The 21,117-nt window shown below is 45.0% G+C and overlaps 1 protein-coding gene across 1 annotated transcript in view; it reads right to left on the reverse strand.

The window, feature by feature from the left end:
• The window catches only part of LOC111973959 (multiple C2 and transmembrane domain-containing protein 1-like), a 285,210-nt gene that overhangs the window by 24,906 nt on the left and 239,187 nt on the right, over positions 1 to 21,117 (reverse strand). Inside the window, 1 exon segment of the mRNA XM_070446903.1 lies at positions 15,313 to 15,418. Coding sequence (XP_070303004.1) covers positions 15,313 to 15,418 — 106 coding nt within the window.

Here is a 21,117-nt window from a genome sequence, read left to right on the forward strand (position 1 = left end):
CAGAGGCCCTGGTTTGCGACCCCACTCCTCCAGTCATGTCCACACCACCACCACCACCACCACAAAATCTGCATCTTTTCTCTGTCCCTTACTCACCCACTCATTCGTCAGTCACCACATCCTGTCCAACTCCGATCTGTCAGTCAGTCAGTCACCACATCCTGTCCCACTCCGTTCTGTCAGTCAGTCACCAACATCCTGTCCACTCTGGTCTGTCATCAGTCAGAGTCAGTCACCACACCTGTCCCACTCTGGTCTGTCAGTCAGTCACCACATCCTGCCACTCCGGTCTGTCAGTACAGTCACCACATCCTGTCCCACTCCGGTCTGTCAGTCAGTCAGTCAGTCACCAATCCTGTTCCACTCCGGTCTGGTCAGTCAGTCACTACATCCTGTCCCACTCCGTCTGTCAGTCAGTCAGTCACCACATCCTGTCCCACTCCGGTCTGTCAGTCGTCACCACATCCTGACCCACTTCAGTCAGTCAGTCACCACAGTCCTGTCCCACTCCGGTCTGTCAGTCACGTCAGTCACCACATCCTGTCCCACACCGGGTCTGTCAGTCAGTCAGTCACCACATCCTGTCCCACTCCGCGTCTGTCAGTCAGTCACTACATCCTGTCCCACTCCAGTCTGTCAGTCAGTCAGTCACCCACATCCTGTCCCACTCCGCTCTGTCAGTCAGTCACCACATTCCTGACCCACTTCAGTCTGTCAGTCAGTCAGTCACCACATCCTGTCCCACTCCGGTCTGTCAGTCAGTCAGTCACCACATCCTGTCCCACTCCGGTATGTCAGTCAGTCAGTCCACCACATCCTACCCACTCCAGTCTGTCAGTCAGTCACCACATCCTGTCCCACTCGTCTGTCAGTCAGTCAGTCACCACATCCTGTCCACTCGTCTGTCAGTCAGTCAGTCACCACATCCTGTCCAAGTCGTCTGTCAGTCAGTCCTACAGCAGCTCATTTACTGTTGCATGATTTCCTCTTTTGTACTTTGTGTCTAACAGTAGAGGCTTTTAGGTTGACCTGCGCGTCACTCTCTGTTCTTATGGCCTGCTAATGTTCTCAACCATCAAAAGTTGAAAAGGAGGAGCTCGTCATGGTGCTGACGATGATAATAATGTCACTTCTGGTGATAGTGTGCTGCCAAAACAAAATGAGCCTGTCTTGGCAGGTCGAAACATTCAATCATCCATTTGGCATTCAGCTAAATTCACCCTAATCACATATTCCTATTTCCCTGTGTGCTCGCTCGTAAGGGGAAACATTCTGATTTGTTCCGCAGACTTTCAAATGTCTACTTAAAGCTTGGAGAGTAGTCAGTCAACGGAAGGAGGATATCTCCTGATTTGGCTCCCCTTTTCAAATCTTTGAAGCTCTTTAAATGTTTTCTTTTGTTGAAAGATGCATGTGCCCAGCTCCTTTCTCTCTCTCTCTCTTTATTCTCTCTCTCTCTCTCTCTTTTCTCTCTCTCTCTCTCCTTTATTCTCTCTCTCTCTCTCTCTCTCTCTCTCTCGTCTCTCTCTCTCTCTCTCTCTCTCTCTCTCTCTCTCTCTCTCTCTCTTCTCTCCTCTCTCTCTCTCTCTCTCTCTCTCCTCTCTCTCTCTCTCTTTCTCCTCTCTCCTCTTTTTCCTTCTCTCTTCTAACTGTCCTCCAGGACCCAGAAGAGGGACAGGATGTGGTGACTGACTGACTGACTGACAGACCAGAGTGGGACAGGATGTGGTGACTGACTGACAGAACGGAGTGGGACAGGATGTGGTGACTGACTGACTGACAGAACGGAGTTGGACAGGATGTGGTGACTGACTGAATGAGTGGGTGAGTAAGGACAGAGAAAGATGCAGACTTTTGTGGTGGTGGTGGTGGTGGTGGTGTGGACATGACTGGAGGAGTGGGGTCGCAAACCAGGGCTCTCTGTCTCTGTCTCTACAACAGACAAAGATAGGAAAAGAGCATAGCACTGCTCCAGCATTACACAACTACAGTGACCTGTGACCCGTCATGGAGTCCACCTGTAGTTTGTAAGGACCGTCATCTACGGTCAGGAAACACCAGATTCCCCAAATCGTGTAATAGCTGAGGGAGCTGAGAGAGGAGGCAAGGGAAAGGCCTTAGAAAAGCAGGGATGCACTTCTACGGTGAAAATGAACAGAATATTTCCACAGGGGTTGTCAATGCTGATTATCAACCAGGTTTACTCAAAACTACTTCTCTTCAAAACCACTTTCCACTTCATGGCAGAATGAACAGTTATGGATGCCCACCTGTGTGTGAGAATTCTACAGGTCCATGCTGTGCTCATGGAGTTCAATACTGAAAGAAGAAATAACAAGGGGATAATTCATCATTGAAGAGAATTAGTGGACCAGGAAAAGACACTCAACTGTTTATAACCCCCAGGCCCCAACCCCAAACCGTCCTCCAGAGACCCCCATCGCACCCCCTATACTCCTCTTCCTGCTCTTCCTGCAGGATCAGGTATTTGATAAATGAACCCCGATGCAGCCAGGGAAACCACAAGGCCTCCCTGAAAAACCACACAAGACACGTAGATATAATTAGACAGGGTTATTTTCTTTTAAATATTTTTACAAGCCTCCTTTCTTCCCCATCTGTTTTGTATTATTGGTTCCAACAAAGCCCCATGTCCAGGGTCCACTGTGTTGGGTTGTGTTGGGTTGTGTTGGGTTGTGCTTGTTGGGGCTTGGTGGGGCTTGATGTTCTGGGCCTGGGGAGTGTTCTCGGAGCTCCGGGAGAGTGTTTGCGGGACAGAGGAGCGGTGTGAGAGAGCGAGTGATGGCGGAGCGGAAGGGTTAGAGGTCATCGGAAGGGTTAGAGTCGTCGGAAGGGTTAGAGTATAAACCATTGCCACATGCCCCTCTCAAACCATGGACTGACTCCAATTTCCTCCCTTCAAATGTAGGGCTGAGAGGAGTAACAAAAACACGGAGGCAGGGAGAGGCTTGTTTTGCTGCTCCCCAGCACGCCTCAGCACTGCCTAGCACTCCCCAGCACTCCCCAGCACTCAGATACTAAAGCAACCTGCTCTTAGACTGGGATGGAATCAACTAGCACACCACATGGCCTTAGATAATCGTGATACAAACAGCTGGCTCTGCTGTGGTCCAGTAAAAAAACACCTCACAAATACCTTACAATACCCTTTGTTACATTATGCTAACTTTACCCTGCTTTTCTTTGCCTTGTCCATTATATTTGGAACCTTGACATCCATCGCAATGTTTTATTTTTTAAGGGGGTAGATCATCTTTAATATTGCAGATAGATTGTGACTTCTATAATGTAATTGTCTGCATCATTTCCAATCCTCCATATATATTTTTGTTGCATCATGACCTTGTCATACACTATAATTTCATCATTAAGGAGGGCATTGATATGCAGTACCCTGTCTGGGATGACAGCACCAATCACAGATCACTGTCAAGGTCAAAAGTAGCTTGTCTTCAAAAGTGGGTGTAAAAAAGAAGACAATTCAGACTCATGTCTGTTTCTTAGATACGGATTTGACTTTGACGTTCAGTGTTTGCACCCTTCACATTTTGAAACCTTCTTTCATGTTTGTATGTAAATGATACAGCTCCAGAAAATCGTATAGCGTCTGCTAAATCGTACATGCTGAAGTTCAAAAAGTCAATAGAATTGGTGGCCTATGTCCTAACTACGCGTTGATGAGGCTATGCCATTGCTAACTTTAATTAGCAGTTGTGGAGTGGGTAACAGGCCATACAATGACTTCAAAGGAAATCCCAAGTTGAGAGAGAGAGAGAGAGACAGAGAGAGAGAGAGAGAGAGAGAGGGAGAGAGAGAAACTTTTAAGATGGCAATACTAGACACAATGGTAACCAAACAACACCCAAATCAACTATGTGTGTACCATATTCATCTAATTTGCTGCATACCGATACGGTATGTGAAAGTTTGGCTTGCTTGTTTGCTTCAAGGTCTTTGCCTTTGTGACCCATTCTGCCGGGAGTGTGGAGGTACATTCTACTCATCTAATGTGTGCTGACATTTTACTGACTTGAAGAAGAAACCAACTTCTAAAAATGTTTTCCATCATTAGAGCTGTATTCATAATGAATGTGTGTGTGGAGGGAGGGTGGTGACAAGGGCCACTGGAGTGTCTGTCTGTGTTGGTGCATTTATTATAAAGTGTTGTCTAATTATGTCACAGAAAATTCTTGCACATAAACAAAATGCAGACGGCTATCAACTCCCCTGAGTCTCTCACCACCACCACTGTCTTTGAACTAGCCTAGTCACTGACTTGGAGTCAGTGGTATGGGGTTCTGTACCGTCCGTCCGTGTGTGTGTGTGTGTGTGTGCTCACAGACCCATAAGGTTAGGTGTGTATGGTTTCTCATTCCCATCGGTTGCCCCTCTCTGGAGATGGGTCTTTACTATAGGAACTGTGTGCCTGTCTTTCTGTCTGGTACTGGAATCACTCTGCTCCAACGYCTGTCAAACAGCCTTCGTCCCCCTATAGTCCTTATAGAGGGAGTACATATAAAAACAAGCCTTTGAGGATTCTGTTTACATTTTAGTAATTTAGCAGAAACTCTTGTCCAGAGTGAAATAAAGAAGCAATTAGGGTTAAGTGCCTTGCTCAAGGGCACATCAACATATTTTTCACCTTCTCAGGTTGGGGATTCAAACCAGCAACCTTTCGCTTACTGGCCCAAAGCTCTTAACCACTAGGCTACCTGCCACCCTTCTGTTCTGTGTACGGTTGATCTGGACTGTGCTATTATAACTGTAAGTCCAGCATGGGGATGTGTGGTGGTGACTTACACACATGCACTCTATTCAGAGGAGTTGCCAGCTAGAGGGTGACAGACAACTGTACCAATGTAGTAAAATAGGATGAAGATTCCCCTTCATGCTGGTCTATGGTCAGTTTTGCACTTTCCCCCTTAATGGTTAAGGTTAGGATTTAGGGAGAGTAAGCTGATCCTAAACCTATGCCTAATGGCAACTTCTAACCCAGATAATGCACATTCCAAGGGATCATTAGATCACCAAAGTGCTACCAACCTCTCCTGATGGACAGAGACATGATGATGTCATCAAACGGAGCCCCTGCAGCCCAGGCTTGAGCAGCAGCTCGGTGCAGCTCGGTATATTCCAGTTCAGTTAGCAGCTGAATAAACATCAGGACACCTGGAAGACTGTGTGTGTGTGCGTGTGTATGTGTGTTTGTGTTGCCCTCTCCAACAGATAATTTAGTCCAATCTAAATCATATGGCACAGAGCCACTCATCAGCGGGATCTAATAGAGTTCAAGATGAAGGAACRCTCTATTTTACATCTGAGACAAATTGCATTGAGCCCCGCTGGTAGTGCTGAACATGAAAGTGTTTCAGTGTGAGGGAGAAACTTTCTGCCGTCTATCAACTTGCTGGTCCTTTATTTCCGCAAGATTTAGAGGGTTGCTTTTGCTGCGGGTCTATGTTGTTGTTTTTTAAATCTATGTTTATTTACAGTGTCTTCAGAAAGAATTCACACCACATTTTGTTGTGTTACAGCCCAAATTTGAAATGGATTAAACTGAGAATTGTTGTCACTGGCTTACATAAAACCCCATAATGTCAAAGTGGAATTATGTTTTTTGACATTTTTACAAATTAATAAAAATGGAAAAGCTGAAATGTCTTGAGTCAAAAAAAATGCTTAACAGGTCACATAATAAGTCACTCTGCGTGCAATAATAGTGTTTAACAATATTTTTGAATGACTGCCTCATCTCTGTACCCCACACATACAAAGAGTAAGGGAGGTTTTTCAATGCATCGCAGAGAAGGAGACCGATTGGTAGAAAACAGACATTGAATATCCCTTTGAGCATGATGAACTTATTAATTACACTTTGGATGGTGTATCAATACACCCAGTCACAACAAAGATACAGGAGTCCATCCTAACTCAGTTGCCGGAGAGGAAGGAAACCGCTCAGGGACGTCATCATGAAGCCAATGGTGACTTTGAACATTTTTAAGTTTAATGGCTGTGAACGGAGAAAAATGAGGATAGATCAACAACATTGTAGTTACTCCACCATACTAACCTAAATGAAAAGAAGGAAGCATGTACAGAATAAAAATATTCCAAAACGTGCATCCTAAAGTAATACTGCAAAAAATGTGGCAAAGCAATTAACTTTGTGTCCTGAATACAAAGTGTTATGTTCGGGGCAAATCCAATACAACACATTACCGAGTACCACTCTCCATATTTTCAAGCTGTGGTGGCTGCATCATTGTTGAATACTTATCTAATCAAGATATGTGTGTTTAATGTTTCACAACTTAAAAAAAAAAAAWATGATTTTTTTCTTCCACTTTGACAGAGTATTTTGTGTAGTTTAATCCCACTTTGTAACAACAAAATGTAGAAAAAGTCAAGGGGTGTGAAAGCTTTTTGAAGGCACTGTATATTTATTTGCACTATCACTGTGAGTGCAAATGTCAATACGTGAACGTGTGTGTGTGAACATGTTTGTGTGCACACGCATGTGTTTGAGTGCGTATGCCTGTGTGTGTGTGTGTGTGTGTTGACCTGTCAGCTATGTGTTGATCAGCCTACTGCTGAGCCAACCTTTATCTATGTATCTGGAGCAGGTATCTCTATGGGGGGAACACCAGGGGGGAAACATGAGGCGACGCTTGTCAGCAGTTTGTTAAGGAAATACAACCTACAGTGACACTAGAGACAGTCTTATATATACACAGCCTAGTTAGGTTAACTGCATACTGCTTTGTGAATCGGAGGACAATGAGATTCCTGCAAATTAAATTAAACATGCTTAAATATTAAAACGAGAGATGTGCATAGGGCATGACATGTGCATGTCTCATTATATTTCTCATCAATGCTACCATTTTTTGTATGAGAGGAAGTAGTGTACGGTACGCTAGCGGATGAGACATTTTGAACTCTATAGAGACAGTTGGTTCTTAACTGACCTTAGGCCTTGAGAAGGAGGGAGGTCACCATTGGACACAATCTCAACTACATCTATAAAGATGGCATGGTGACAAAATCTGTCAGACTGTGTAATCTCACATTACTTTGCCCTAACAGGCACATCAGAAAAATGTAACAAATATTTTTGACTGTATTCCACAGAAGTCAGGATGAGCCTGCAACACTGGCGACTGCTCGCTGCTGTGCTTTAATTTCACCTGTTTTTTTGTGGTGCACAATAAAATGTAAATGTCAAACGTGACAGGATTCTAGGATAAGGCTCCCAGAGGGCATTTGAAAACAGTAGACATCCCAGAATCTCCCTCTTCAAGGCGACACCATTAACAACCCGAATCAGAATTAACAACGGCAGAACAACGCCGACACAGCAACACATCAGGAGTAGACTAAACAATGTGTTTGACCCTCTCCTATTTGTTAATTGTGATTTTTTTTAAAGTCATCGCATAACTTCCATCATCACGTAATGCTGAAATGTTTACGAGTAAAGCACTACAGATCTACATGGGAGTGTGCTCAGTAAAAAAAGCAGCTCTTTAATCAAAATAGTAGAACTAACCTTCTGAATTTCATAAAACTGATATGAACAATGAGAAGGAATCCAGTTCTAAGCCACCGGCACTGTTCACCAGAGTTCCTCGCTAGAGGGGGAATAAATAAGCTTGAAGTTGAACAGCTCATCTGCAGGACATGGTTATTACCCCCCAGACAGTTTCCACAAACAGCCTCACCTAGGAGGGGATGCCTAGAAACRACATTTACTTTATTTATCTAGTTTATAAAGAATTATCTGAAAAACAGGACCTTACAGCAGTGGCGTGTATTCATGGATGTTAAATAATTTATCTTTCGTCTCTCCTGGTTGTCCTAATTTTCCTTCAATTCGCAAGAGGCTGAATGTACTTTATCTTACCGGAGAAATCTTTCTAGCAAGCGAAACAGCGCCCCTCTCTCTCTGTATGTGTAGGCTATCTATCTAAAAAAGGTCTGGTCACAAAGAGTATGACATTTTTGCCACCCGTATAATTGAATGCAAGRGAAGCCAGTGAGCATTTGGGAAAGGGAAAGGGGGATACCTAGTCAGTTGTCCAACTGAATGTATTCAACTGAAATGTGTCTTCCGCATCTTCGGCGCCCGGGGAACAGTGGGTTAACTGCCTTGCTCAGGGGCAGAACAACATATTTTTTACCTTGTCCTTTGGCCTACCTTGATAAAAAAGTAGAAAATAATGGCCAATCAGCGTTGAGCTAAACTGAGTGAGCTCAACTGTGAATGGTCCTGACGCACCCCCCCAAAAAAGTGTCAAGAGAAGACAGTTTGGGCCTCCCGGGTGGCGCAGTGGTCTAGGGCACTGCATCGCAGTGCTAGCTGCGCCACCAGAGTCTCTGGGTTCGCGCCCAGGCTCTGTCGCAGCCGGCCGCGACTGGGAGGTCCGTGGGGCGACGCACAATTGGGCTAGCGTCATCCGGGTTAGGGAGGGTTTGGCCGGTAGGGATATCCTTGTCTCATCGCGCTCCAGCGACTCCTGTGGCGGGCCGGGCGCAGTGCRCGCTAACCAAGGGGGCCAGGTGCACGGTGTTTCCTCCGACACATTGGTGCGGCTGGCTTCCGGGTTGGAGGCGCGCTGTGTTAAGAAGCAGTGCGGCTTGGTTGGGTTGTGCTTCGGAGGACGCGTGGCTTTCGACCTTCGTCTCTCCCGATCCCGTACGGGAGTTGTAGCGATGAGACAAGATAGTAATTACTAGCGATTGGATACCACGAAAATTGGGGAGAAAAGGGGTTAAAATAAAAAATAAAWWAAAAACTATTTAAAAAAAGAGAGAGATAAAAAATAAAAAAAGAAGACAGTTTGGATTTGGCTTCACTCCTATCATAGAGAAATACATAATTGAGAGAAACAACTTGAATTGTTGTGTTGTTGTCCTCAGGTGACTAGCTAGACATCTAGCTAAAATTGCCCATTTCCTAAATTAGTCATGGATAGAGATATGGATTTGGACTTGTGGTTTTACTTAATTCTCCATACTGGCCAATGATTATAATGGCGATTCTGATCCAACCATAAAATACTGTACATTGTGCCACTGGACTGAGAGGATGGAAGTTCAATATGTAGCTAGAAGGTAGAAGGCTAATGTTAACTAGCTAACGTTGCCCATGAAATGAAGTTAGGATAGCGAGCAAGCATTTTAGCAAGGTAGCCTATGACAACAAAAACTAAAAGAATGTTCTGTTTGACAGAGTCATGGACTGTTTCGTCAACATGAAAGAGAGGAGGGTGGCATTGGCGTTTCACTACAAGTAGGATGAGTCAACATGTTCTTTCTACTTGCACGAACGCACGCACACACACACACAAATCAGAACCATGGACAGCCACATCATATTTAGCTTACGTTGATTGGACTAAATTGTTTTTGCTATCTTTTAGTTGTCACTGTCTTAGACTAAGCATAGGTTGATTTGATGATGTTGAAATGTTGAAGTTGAAATGGTGCTGGAATAGTGGAGGCAGCTCCTGTTTTCTTTGTGACTTGCAGTATCTCTCCATGGTTCTAAATCAACAGTTGTTAAGTATTCCAAAAATGTCTGAAAAATGTACTTTCTTGACCATGCTGTAGGTCAAGTAACGGTTTGTTACATGCAATATGCTTTGTAGACTTCACCGTACAGAGGTTTCTCTTCGTTTTTGTGATGGTGTGGTTGAATTTATTCTGCCACTGCCTCTCTTATTGTCTCTGCCTTCGGCCTATATATCACGGCATATGAACTAACAGGTTATAGAGCTTTTGTTCTGACATGGCTTCCCCAGTGATTCTACCCACAATGCCCATGAGACAAACAGGTAAACACAGCAGTACAGTACAGTCTCTTTCAGACCGTTATAGACGCAGTTCTCAAACCAACCAGAAGGTGCAAACTGCAGGATCAAACCTGTTGGCTTGTGGCACCAAGCGAGTTCTATGTCTGATAACCATTCAGTCACCTTTAACCCATGAAGGTCAGTGATCTATCCTCATGGCCAGACCTTGACCACACTGTACCGGCGGCCGCCATAGAGGGAATGTCTGTCCTATTAGCAGACAATACTAACCTCCTCTCCCTCCGACCAGCTACAGATATCTCTGTGCTGCTGGCACCTCGCCAGCACGACATGTAAGAAGGCAGATGGTTCGTTTTGAAGCTGCAGTTTTAATACATTATTTATTTCACAAGTAATCCTTGGGTGAATATCTCTTTTTYCCCCTCCCTCTCTTTTCATAACCACATAAATATCTGTTTAACCGGTCCCCGAGATGCACGGCACGTTCTCCCCCCTAATCAAGCAGCGCTCACTCGCAGACACAAAGAGCCCTGGAAGGCATACAGGAGCTCACAGTTCCTTAACAGGGGAGGGGCGGTTGCTTCGACAGAGCCAAAGTCAAACTCCAGTAAACTGTGGCAGTTGAAGGTGGACCGTGCAGATGCCACGGTCTCTCATTCTAAATGAGGCTTTTCACCCAGCCCGTTCCCATGGCGAGTGTCGCTGTGACGACTGAGGATAAATATACACATAAGTACATAAAGGGGAGTATGTGGAAGGAGGTGGAGGAGGTTGATTTTCAGGTTGACCTCTACATCCCAAGGCTCCATCCTAAAAGGCTCCATCCTAAAAGGCCTGGTGTGTGTGTTTGTGTTTGTGTGTTTATGTGTGTGTGTGCGTGTGCGTGTGTTTGTGTCTTTACGTGTCTGTGTGCTCTTCTAATGGGGCCAGGGTAGTGCTGCCATGATCACCTTTCCCATCTCCCACTGGGGTCTCTCACCTCAGCCAACCAGCCTCTCCATCAGACAGACTCAAGGTCGGCACAGTGGCCCTGGACCCGCCTCCACCTCTCTCCACCATCCAACCCCCTCACCCTGCCACGTTCCCCCCGCCTGCCCCCATCCCCTTGCTCTCCTTCCCTGTTCTCTCCAGGTTCCCGGGTGGCAGTTTGTGATGAATSGGACACCATTACCCTTCTCCTTTGTTGGCCTGGTTTAGTCGCTGCCCTCTTTCAAAAACAAGGCCGCCACATTCACAACATCTCCAGCACTACACTCCTCTCAGCCCTCCTTTGTTCTCTGAGAACCCAGGTTAAAGGAACAGGCATTTCAGGGAGGTATTAGGGATGTAGAGTAAAATATACTGTATGCATAATAAGTCCAATAGCACAAAGACCATATGTGTTTCTCAATCCTGATCGAAGCAAGCCACAGGTTGATGCTATGTTTTCAATTAAACCAACCCCATTCATCCCTTAACGGAGGGAACAGGTCTGGCCTTCAAACAGTGGGAGACATTTTTCCTGTCACAAATTGACACATAACAAAAAAAATGTATTATACACTATGGTGCATTATCAATGTAATATGACAGAGTAAGTCGTGCTGATAGTTAATTTGCTCTGATTCATCAACTTGCTTCACAAAATCAAGGCCAATTCATTCTGTCTTCATAACACCTGCAATGTCATTRCGTATGTACGGAGATAAAACAAGAGATCGGGACAATTGGAAAATGTACGTATTTTGAAACGTTGTTTAAAAGAAAAAAGGCCCATCACCACAAAGTGATGGGATGGTGCCTTCAAACGGAGAATAAAATATGCATCCTCAACGCTCATAACACATTTATGACTCTTGTTAAAAGAAAAGGAGCAACTGCCTCTTCCCATGTTTGACTTTGAGACACAGGCGCAGCAGCTGTCATGTGATGTGTTCCAGATTCCAGCCAATCAGAGGGCAGAGCGTTCGAATTTGGCTGCTGGGGGGCAAGGAGACCCACAGCTGGGCTAAAACCATTGACAACTACGTGCTGTTTTCAAGGGATTGTTAAATACATTTTATAAATGATTTGGTTTTAATGTCATCACCTCTTGAAGAGCAGTCAGAACTACACATTTCTGATTATTCCACATTTATCTCTTTCATCAGAGTTATACAGCAAGTAACTGCATGCTTTATGATCAGTAAACATCAATTGATCGTGTCATWTCAGATACAGTACATGTGGGTAGCATATCCATTTGCCATGTAGCTAGCTAGCTAAGCAAACCMTGTGTCATTTAGCTTGCTTCATCAGAGATTAGGCTTTTGTAAAGAGCTTGACATCGGTAAGTCCTTGTCTTGGTAAAGTTGTCAGTCGGACTACTGTCATCACCACTATAGATGGCAAGCAAATCAAACAATATTTGTATATAGCCATCTAGTTTATCCCCTGAAAGTTAGCTTGTTAACTAGCCATAATGACATCATCTGTTATTAGCTAGCTAGCCAATTTGATGTSATCCATCAATAAATGTAGCCTATCATGTCTGTCAGCAGCAATCGTGATTTAACACTCTTAGAAACAATGTTGAAAAAGGGATAATGTTAGATCTACTTACCACTATTTTTAGCCAACTGAACACAGTTTCTACCGGAAGCTACATTGGCAAATGCGTCCTCAAATGAGCCTACAAAGGATGGGAAATTAACCTAAACCACTCGTCAGTTATAGTTCACTTTTATTTATATCACTCAAATATCCAATTAATACTGGCCAATATTGAGAGATATCGTAAGGCTACCATACGTATCTGAAATGACATACTGATCATGAAACGCATGCAGTTACTTGCTGTATAACTCTGATGATAGAGCTAAATGTGCACAATTGTTTTGCATGGAATTATCAGAAATGTGTAGGTCTGACTATGCTTTTCAAGAGGTGATGATATTACAACCAAATAGTTAACATTTATTTAATAATCACTTGAAAACAGTATCCAATGCTTTTAGCGGAGCTGGGGGATTCCTTGCCTCCCAGCAGGCCAATCGAACGCTCTGCACCTTATTGTGAGATTTTATTGATTACAACCTATACTTTCGCTGGTTTTACAAGTACGTATGCTTTACCAAGGCTGCTGGTTGCAATTCTGCTCGATATTCTGTATATCTTTGGACCTACGAGTCAAGACGTCTGGATCATCTGGTGTGAATGTGTAGCTGATTAAAGGGTATTGAAGTAAACTAGTAGGCTGTGGTAGAAGGCGGGTAGGTAGCTGTGGCTCCTGAGGACAGAGGACAGGGCCCTCTTGGGTTAGCAACGGTGCAGAATCACAGCCCCCTGATATGGCTTAGGCCTCTAGAGCTCTAAGCAAGTAGGCATACACAAGTGTGAACACACACGCAGACACATACACACATACACAAACACACACCAAGAGCTCACCCATACAGCTAGCAAAGCATCCCAAGCGATGTAACAATTAGATAGAGGACTTGAGGTGYTATTAGCTCCTGTGATCTGTCAACGGTCACCTAACTTAAAGTGGAACTGACAGCGTTATAACTACTTTACAGATATGAAACAAACAGACAATCATAATCTCAATCAAAAAGATCACATTTACAGTTTATGCTACAAAACCAACTTTATAAGAGGTTTTAAAAATAGGTTCTATTTGACTCAACGTTCCATGACGTACACTAAAGCATTGTTGGCAGAATAGATGGATACAGTTCAATGCATGATTAATATAAWTCACCAATACATTTCTTGGTAGGCCAAAACATATTTCTATCAGGCTGGCCTGTTACATTATTTGCTGCCTCCATTCAGGATGCACTGTTTCAGTTTCAATGACTCAATATTTTGGACAAAAACGGACGAATGTAACTAAGGCTGGGAATGTCTTGGGGYGGCAGGTAGCCTAGTGGTTACAGCATTGGGCCWGTRACCGAAAGGTTGCTAAATCGAATCCCCGAGCTGACAAGGTAAAAATATGTCGTTCTGCCCCTGAACAAGGCACTGTTCCTAGGCCGTCATTGTAAATAATAATTTGTTCTTAACTGACTTGCCTAGTTAAATAAAGGTTAAATCAAATAAAAATAAATAAATTGGAGGACTGGGTGAGTGACTGACTTTTCCTCCTCATATTATTTTTTCCGGTGTCTATACACAGCTAGAGATGCAGGTGTCATTTGGTTACCTTGAGAGAACTTGAACGACTGTTATCCAGTTAGCATATCTCTTAGTTAGCAAATTGTGTAGAATGTGTAGAATAAGTGATGAATTTAAGAAGGAGCAACACCGGCTGAATATGACCCGCGGCAGTAAACGTAGGCCAAAAAAAGTTATAGTTAGTCACAAACACTCTCGATAACATGTAGCTAAACAGCTTAGCTAACCAGCTCTGCAAAGGGCGAGTAAACTGGTTAGAGTGAGGTGTTCTCTCATTTTTGTCTAGCCGTAGCTAGCTAGCAAGATAGCCAACTTTAGCCAGTTAGGTTGGGTGCTTGGTTGCAGGCAAGCTGCAGAAGGACGAGTAGGAAAACATTTGCCATCGTTTATCAGTGCAATTTTGACGGCCAACTAGCTGAAAAAGTTTGAGAGGGTTTATCTAATGTTCCTATGTTAGATTTTAGCTCATCTTTCTCTGGCTAGCATTAGTAAACACACWGTCCAGTTGAAAGTGAATGATGGCAGGCCGGTGTGGCAAATGACTTGTWTGCATAAAGGCCTACTGTAGCTMTGGTTGGCTGTAGCGCACCAGTCTGCATAGACTCCGGTTCTGGTTWTACTTACTGCAGTGTCTATTAATTGTCCAAACGCGTCGCCGCTTTCCCACTCTTTATTGCTGTAGAATTTTCACAAATGCCTTAGTATATGTCATTTCCAAACATTCTAAGAATTTATGAAAATGTGAAAATGACCATATCTAAGTGCTCGCTTGACAGAAAATGTTTTAAAAAGTGTCATATTCTTCCTGTGGGTGTATATGAACAGATTTGAAGAAGATTTCATGTTGCTAAAATGCTGTCAGTTCCACTTTAACACAGTGGAGAGTTATCATATGGAGAACAGAAAAGGTCCATGGGACTTACATGAGACAATGATCGATGCATGATGATCTGGCCCAGTATGTGGTTCAAAGAGCTAACTCCCCTGTCACAGAGGATGCAGTGCATGCTATGGTTGTACCAGTGTCATTGTCTCTTTCAGTCTCTCTTTCCTTACTGGGAGGGATCCTACATTCCTGCAGTCATATAAGAGGGTGCACCTTTCCATGCTGGACCACCTCACCCCCCTGCCACCCCCCGAAGGGGACTGGGTTGGGGCTGGGTGGTGGATAACGACCGTGCGTGTGTGTTTTTTACGGAGCGAGCGTGTAAGTGAGACGAGGACAGGGACAGGCAGTACACAGAGAGCCTTGCAGGCGGAGCGGCTGGACAGACGAACGATGTGCCATAGAAGCCAGACAGAGACACCGGCAAGGCCAGGGGCGTGGCCACACTTACCAACATCACCCGTATCCACTCAAAGTGCCAGGAAGCCAACATATCCTCGAGGATATGGCTTTCAGGCAGTCGCCCGTCCTCCGAAGGGCCAGGTCTAGGCACCTTGTGGGTCAGAATAGATTAAGAGTTTTTTTTAACCAGGGACACAAAGGAAGGGTTAAAACAAGGCTGAGCTGCAGAAATCTGGGGGGAATAGGAGAGAGAGGGGTTAAAACAAGGCTGAGAAGCAGACATCTGGGGGAATAGAAGAGAGAGGGTTTAAAATAAGGCTGAGAAGCAGACATCAATGGGGAATAGGAGAGAGGGTTTAAAAACAAGGCTGAGCTGCAGAATTAGGGGGGAATAGGAGAGAGAGGGGTTAAAACAAGGCTAGAAGCAGACATCTGGGGAATAGAGAGAGAGAGGGTTTAAAACTAAGGCTGAGTGCAGAAACATCTGGGATAGGAGAAGAGGGTTTAAAACAAGGCTGAGAAGCAGACATCTGGGGGAATAGAGAGAGAGGGGTAAAACAAGGCTGGAAAGCAGACATCTGGGGAATAGGAGAGAGAGGGTTAAAACAAGGCTGAGAAGCAAAAATCTGGGATAGGAAGAGAGGGTTTAAAACAAGGCTGAGAGCAGACATCTGTGGATAGGAAGAGAGAGGGTTAAAAACAAGCTGAGAAAGCAGACATCATGCGGAATAGGAGAGGAGGGGTTAAAACAAGGCTGTGAAGCAGACATCTGGGGAATAGGGAGAGAGAGGGGTTAAAACAAGGCTGAGAAGCAGACATCTGGGAATAGGATAGAGAGGAGTTAAAACAAGGCTGAGAAGCAGACATCTGGGGAATTAGGAGAGAGAGGGTTAAAACAAGCTGAGAAGCAACATCTGCGGGTAGAGAGGAGGTTAAAACAAGGCTGAGAAGCAGACATCTGGGGAAGTAGGAGAGAGAGGAGTTAAACAAGCTGAGCAGGACACTGGGGGAATAGGAGAGGAGGGGTTAAAACAAGGCTGGAAGCAGACATCTGGGGGAGATAGAGAGGAGTTAAAACAAGGCTGTGAGAAGCAGACATCTGGGGAAGAGGATAGAGAGGAGTTAAAACAAGGCTGAGCAGCAGACATCAAGGGGAAAAAAGGAGACGAGAGTTTAAAACAGGCTGAGAAGCAGACATCTGGGGGAAGAGGATAGAGAGGAGTTCAAACAAGCTGTAGCTGACTCTGCAGGGATAGGGAAAAGGAGTTAAAACAAGGCTGAGAAGCAGACATCTGGGGGAAAGGAGAGAGAGGAGTTCAAACACAGGCTGGAGAGCGTAGACATCTGGGGATAGGAGAGAGAGGGGTTAAAACAAGGCTGAGAAGCAAACATCTGGGGGAATAAATAGGAGGAGTTATAAAACAAGGCTGTAAGCAGACATCTGGGGGAATAGGATAGAGAGAGTTAAAACAAGGCTGAGAAGCAGACATCTCGGGGAATAGGAGAGAGAGAGGTTAAAACAAGGCTGAGAAGCAGACATTAGGGGGATAGAGAGAGAGGGTTAAAACAAGGATGAGAAGCAGACATCTGGGAATGGAGAGAAGGGTTAAAACAAGCTACCTGCTGCAGAATCTAGAGAACAGTGCAGTCTAGAAAAGATAGGGAGGAGTGGTGTAAACACTAGAGGCTTGAGAACATGCATCCTAGCTCGAATAGGGGGTTAACGGGAGAGAGGGTAACATACTATGGAACTTAAGACTCGGGAAGCGAGAAGAAAAAACAACACAGCCTGAGAGGGGATAGGAGAGAGAGGAGTTTCAAACAAGGCTGAGAAGCAGACAGTCTGTGGATAGGATAGAGAGGAGTTAAAACAAGGCTGAGAAGACAGACATCATGGGGAATAGAGAGCGAGGGGTTAAAACAAGGCTGTTGAAGCAGACATCTGGGGGAATAGGAGAGCAGGGTTAAAACAAGGCTGTGAAGCAGACATCTGGGAATAGGACGAGAGAGGAGTTAAACAAGGCTGTGAAGCAAGACATCTGGGAATAGGCAGAGCGAGGGGTTAAAACAAAGGCTGAGAAGCAGACATCTGGAATAGAGAGGAGGGTTTAAAACAAGGCTGTGAAGCAGACATCTGGGGAATAGGAGAGAGAGGGGTTAAAACAAGTGCTGAAAGCAGACATCTGGGGGAAAGGATGAGAGAGTTAAAACAAGCTAGAAGCAGACATCTGTGGGTATAGGATAGAGAGAGTTAAAACAAGGCTGTGAAGCAGACATCTGACGGAATTAGGAAGAAGGTTAAAACAAGCTGAGAAGCAAACATCTGGATCTATGGGGAATAGGAGCAGAGAGGGTAAACAAGTCGAGTAGCTTAGTAACACATCCAAATATAGGTTACGAGAGAGCTTTAAAAGCAAGGCTGAAAGCAGACATCTGTGGGATAGGAAGAGAGGATTTAAAACAAGCCTGAGAAAGGCAGACATCTGTGGGAATAGGAGAGAGACGGGTTAAAAACAAGGCTGAGAAGCCAGACATCTGGGGAATAGATAGAGAGGAGTTAAAAACAAGGCTGAGAAGCAGACATCTGGAATGGATAGAGAGGAGTTAAAAACAAGCTGAGAAGCAGACATCTGGGGGAATAGGAGAGAGAGGGGTTAAAACAAGGCTAGAAAAGCAAACATCTGGGGAATAGGATAGAGAGAGTTAAAAACAAGGCTGAGAAGCAGACATCGTGGTGTATAGAAGAGAGGAGTTAAAACAAGGCTGAGAAGCAGACATCGGGGAATAGGAGAGAGAGGGGTTAAAACAAGCTGAGAAGCAGACATCTGGGGGAATAGGAGAGAGAGGGTTAAAACAAGTCTGAGAAGCCAGAAACATCTGGGGAATAGGATAGAGAGGAGTTAAAACAAGGCTAGAGAAGCAGACATCTGTGGGAATAGAAGAAGGGGTTAAAACCAAGCCTGAGAAGCAGACATCTGGGGAAGAGGAAGAGAGAGTCAAAACAAGTCTGAGTAGCTGACATCTGAGGGAGTAGGAGAAAAGAGGAGTTAGTTAAACACAAGGCTGAGAAGCAGACATCTGGGGGAAGAGGAGAGAAGGAGTTCAACACAGGCTGAGCAGCTGACACTGGTTGGAATAGGAGAGCGAGGGGTTAAAACAAGGCTGTGAAGCAGACATCTGGGATATAGGAGAGAGAGGGGTTAAAACAAGCTGTGAAGCAGACATCTGGGGGAAGATGGATAGAGAGAAGTTCAAACCAAGAAAAAGCTCGAGTAGCTGACATTCTGGGGGATAGGAGAGAGAGAGTTCAAACAAGGCTGAGCAGTAGACATCAAGGCGCGGAAAAAGAGAGCGAGAGTAAAACAGGGCTGAGCAGGCAAGACATTCTGGGAAGAGATAGAGAGATTCAAACAAGGCTGAGTAGCTGGACATCTGCGGGAAGGCGGAAAGAGAGGTTAAAACAAGGTGAGAAGCAGACATCGGGGGAATAGGAGAGACGAGAGTTCAAACAAGGCTGAGAAGTAGACAGCTGGGGATAGGAGAGAGAGGAGTTAAAACAAGGCTGAGAAGCAAACATCTGGGGGAATAGGAATAAGAGAGGAGTTAAAACAAGGCTGAAGCAGTGACATCTGGGGGGAATAGGAGGAGAGGGGTTAAAACAGGCTGCAGAAGCAGAAATCGGTGGGAATAGGAGAGAGCGAGGAGTTAAAACAAGGCTGAAAGCAGACATCTGGGGAATAGGAGCAGAGAGGGTTAAAACAAGGCTGAGAAGCAGACATCTGGGGGAATAGGATAGAGAGGAGTTAAAACAAGGCTGAGCAGCAGACATCTGGGGGAATAGGAGAGAGAGGAGTTAAAACAAGGCTGTGAAGCAGACATCTGGGGGAATAGGAGAGCGAGGGGTTAAAACAAGGCTGAGTAGCTGACATCTGTGGGTATAGGAGAGAGAGGGGTTAAAACAAGTCTGAGAAGCAGACATCTGGGGGAATAGGAGAGAGAGGAGTTCAAACAAGGCTGAGTAGCTGACATCTGGGGGGATAGGGGAAAGAGGAGTTAAAACAAGGCTGAGAAGCAGACATCTGTGGGGAATAGGAGAGAGAGGAGTTCAAACAAGGCTGAGCAGCAGACATCTGGGGGGAATAGGAGGGAGAGGGGAAAATAATCCACCTGATGTGTTCGAAAAAATGGCAAACAATGTGGCACACTGCTGAACAAGACAATACACTTTTCTCCCCTCCTTTTAGTTTTTTTCTTCCCCTCTCTATTAGCCAAACATGATTCAAATGCAGTTCATATGAGCATCTTCGGGAAAAAAGGTGGGTGAAAATAAAATAAGAAAAAAATTGGCACAAAAGTGAAAAGCGTATTTTACAGCGTGAAGCTTTTCATCCTTCAGAGGCAGGGAGAAGAAAAGAACTCCAAGCAGCTCTAACTTTCTTTTCTCCCATTCTCCTCTGCATTTAAAAAACCCTGAACGTGTTACCTGAGGACACGCATGGCAAATCACAAGCCCAATAGCCCCAGAGCAACTTTTCAGTCACACTTTTTAGAGTATTAAAATAATCCCCCCGCGTACTCTTTAGACCAATTACATCGGAGCGTGCAGCTATCGGCAGATCTGCGAGCTGCCGTGACTCTGGCGGCTCCTGCTATCTGCAGATAAACACCAGCTCCCTCCATGCCCAGATCCACACTGTCACAATGCTACCCGAACCAGGATCAGATCTTGCAGAATTACACACTGCTGAGAGGTTACCTGCGTTTTCCTCTCTAATGTCAGGGAGACAGGGAGAGAGACAGAGAGGGAGGAAAACAGATAAAGAAAGAGAGGGAAAGGGAAGGATAGAAAGAGCAGCACAGAAACAACGAGAGTACAGAGAGAGAGAGAAAAGGAGAGATAGATGGAGAAGACGAAAAGGGAGAGAGAGAGGGGTAACGATAGATGTGAAATGGGCTGCAGCGTATTAAGGTTCTGCTGTTAAGCCCAGGGGTCTTAGAAATGGGAGTGTGTTGCTATGGTGCCCCGGGTGTTGACGTAGCGATACAGCAGTGGTTAATACCCAGGCACCTGCCAGGCCATCGATAAACACAGAGCTGCTATCAGGCTGCCACAGCTGCCTTTGCACTCTCATTAGATCCTCCACAAGGTAATGGCAAAGAGATTAGCAACTTTTTATTAGTAGATAGAATCTTCCTATTCTCGCCTAAACAGCATAGCAGTCATATCACTTGATTTTTTTCTTTCTCTCTGATTGATTGTCAGGCGGAACCCACTGAAAGCTCCCATTGATTTCTTGTGTTTTTAACAAAACACAATAAATTAACAAGACAAATAGTGTTTTTACGTGAATTATACTGAACAATGTTGCAGTGTGTTCCCTGTGTGTGTTCCCCGTCCAGTAGGTAGGTAGGTGTGTGTGTGTGTGTGTGTGTGTGTGTGTGTGTGTGTGTGTGTGTGTGTGTGGGGGAGAGGGAGAGAGAGAGAGGGAGGGAGCGAGGGAGAAGGCTGACATCTGTAGTAGAGTTGTGTGAGTGAGGAGCTCTTGTGAGCGACATGATTGCAGTTGTGTATCCTATCTGGCTAGCGTGTCTAAGGCGAGGAGAGCTGCATGACCAGCCATGGTAGTTGAGTGTAATCTCAGAGCTCCTCCAGCTCGCTTTCGCTCCCCTCGGGACACAGGGCTATCCACACGTCACAGCACAGTATGTCGACACACACACACACAACACACACACCACACCACACAGACACACACACACAACACACACAACACACACACACACACACAACAACACCACAACACACACAACACACACACCACACACACACACACAACACACACACACCAC

Source organism: Salvelinus sp. IW2-2015, linkage group LG15 (genome assembly GCF_002910315.2).
Source record: "Salvelinus sp. IW2-2015 linkage group LG15, ASM291031v2, whole genome shotgun sequence".
Classification (NCBI taxonomy): domain Eukaryota; kingdom Metazoa; phylum Chordata; class Actinopteri; order Salmoniformes; family Salmonidae; genus Salvelinus; species Salvelinus sp. IW2-2015.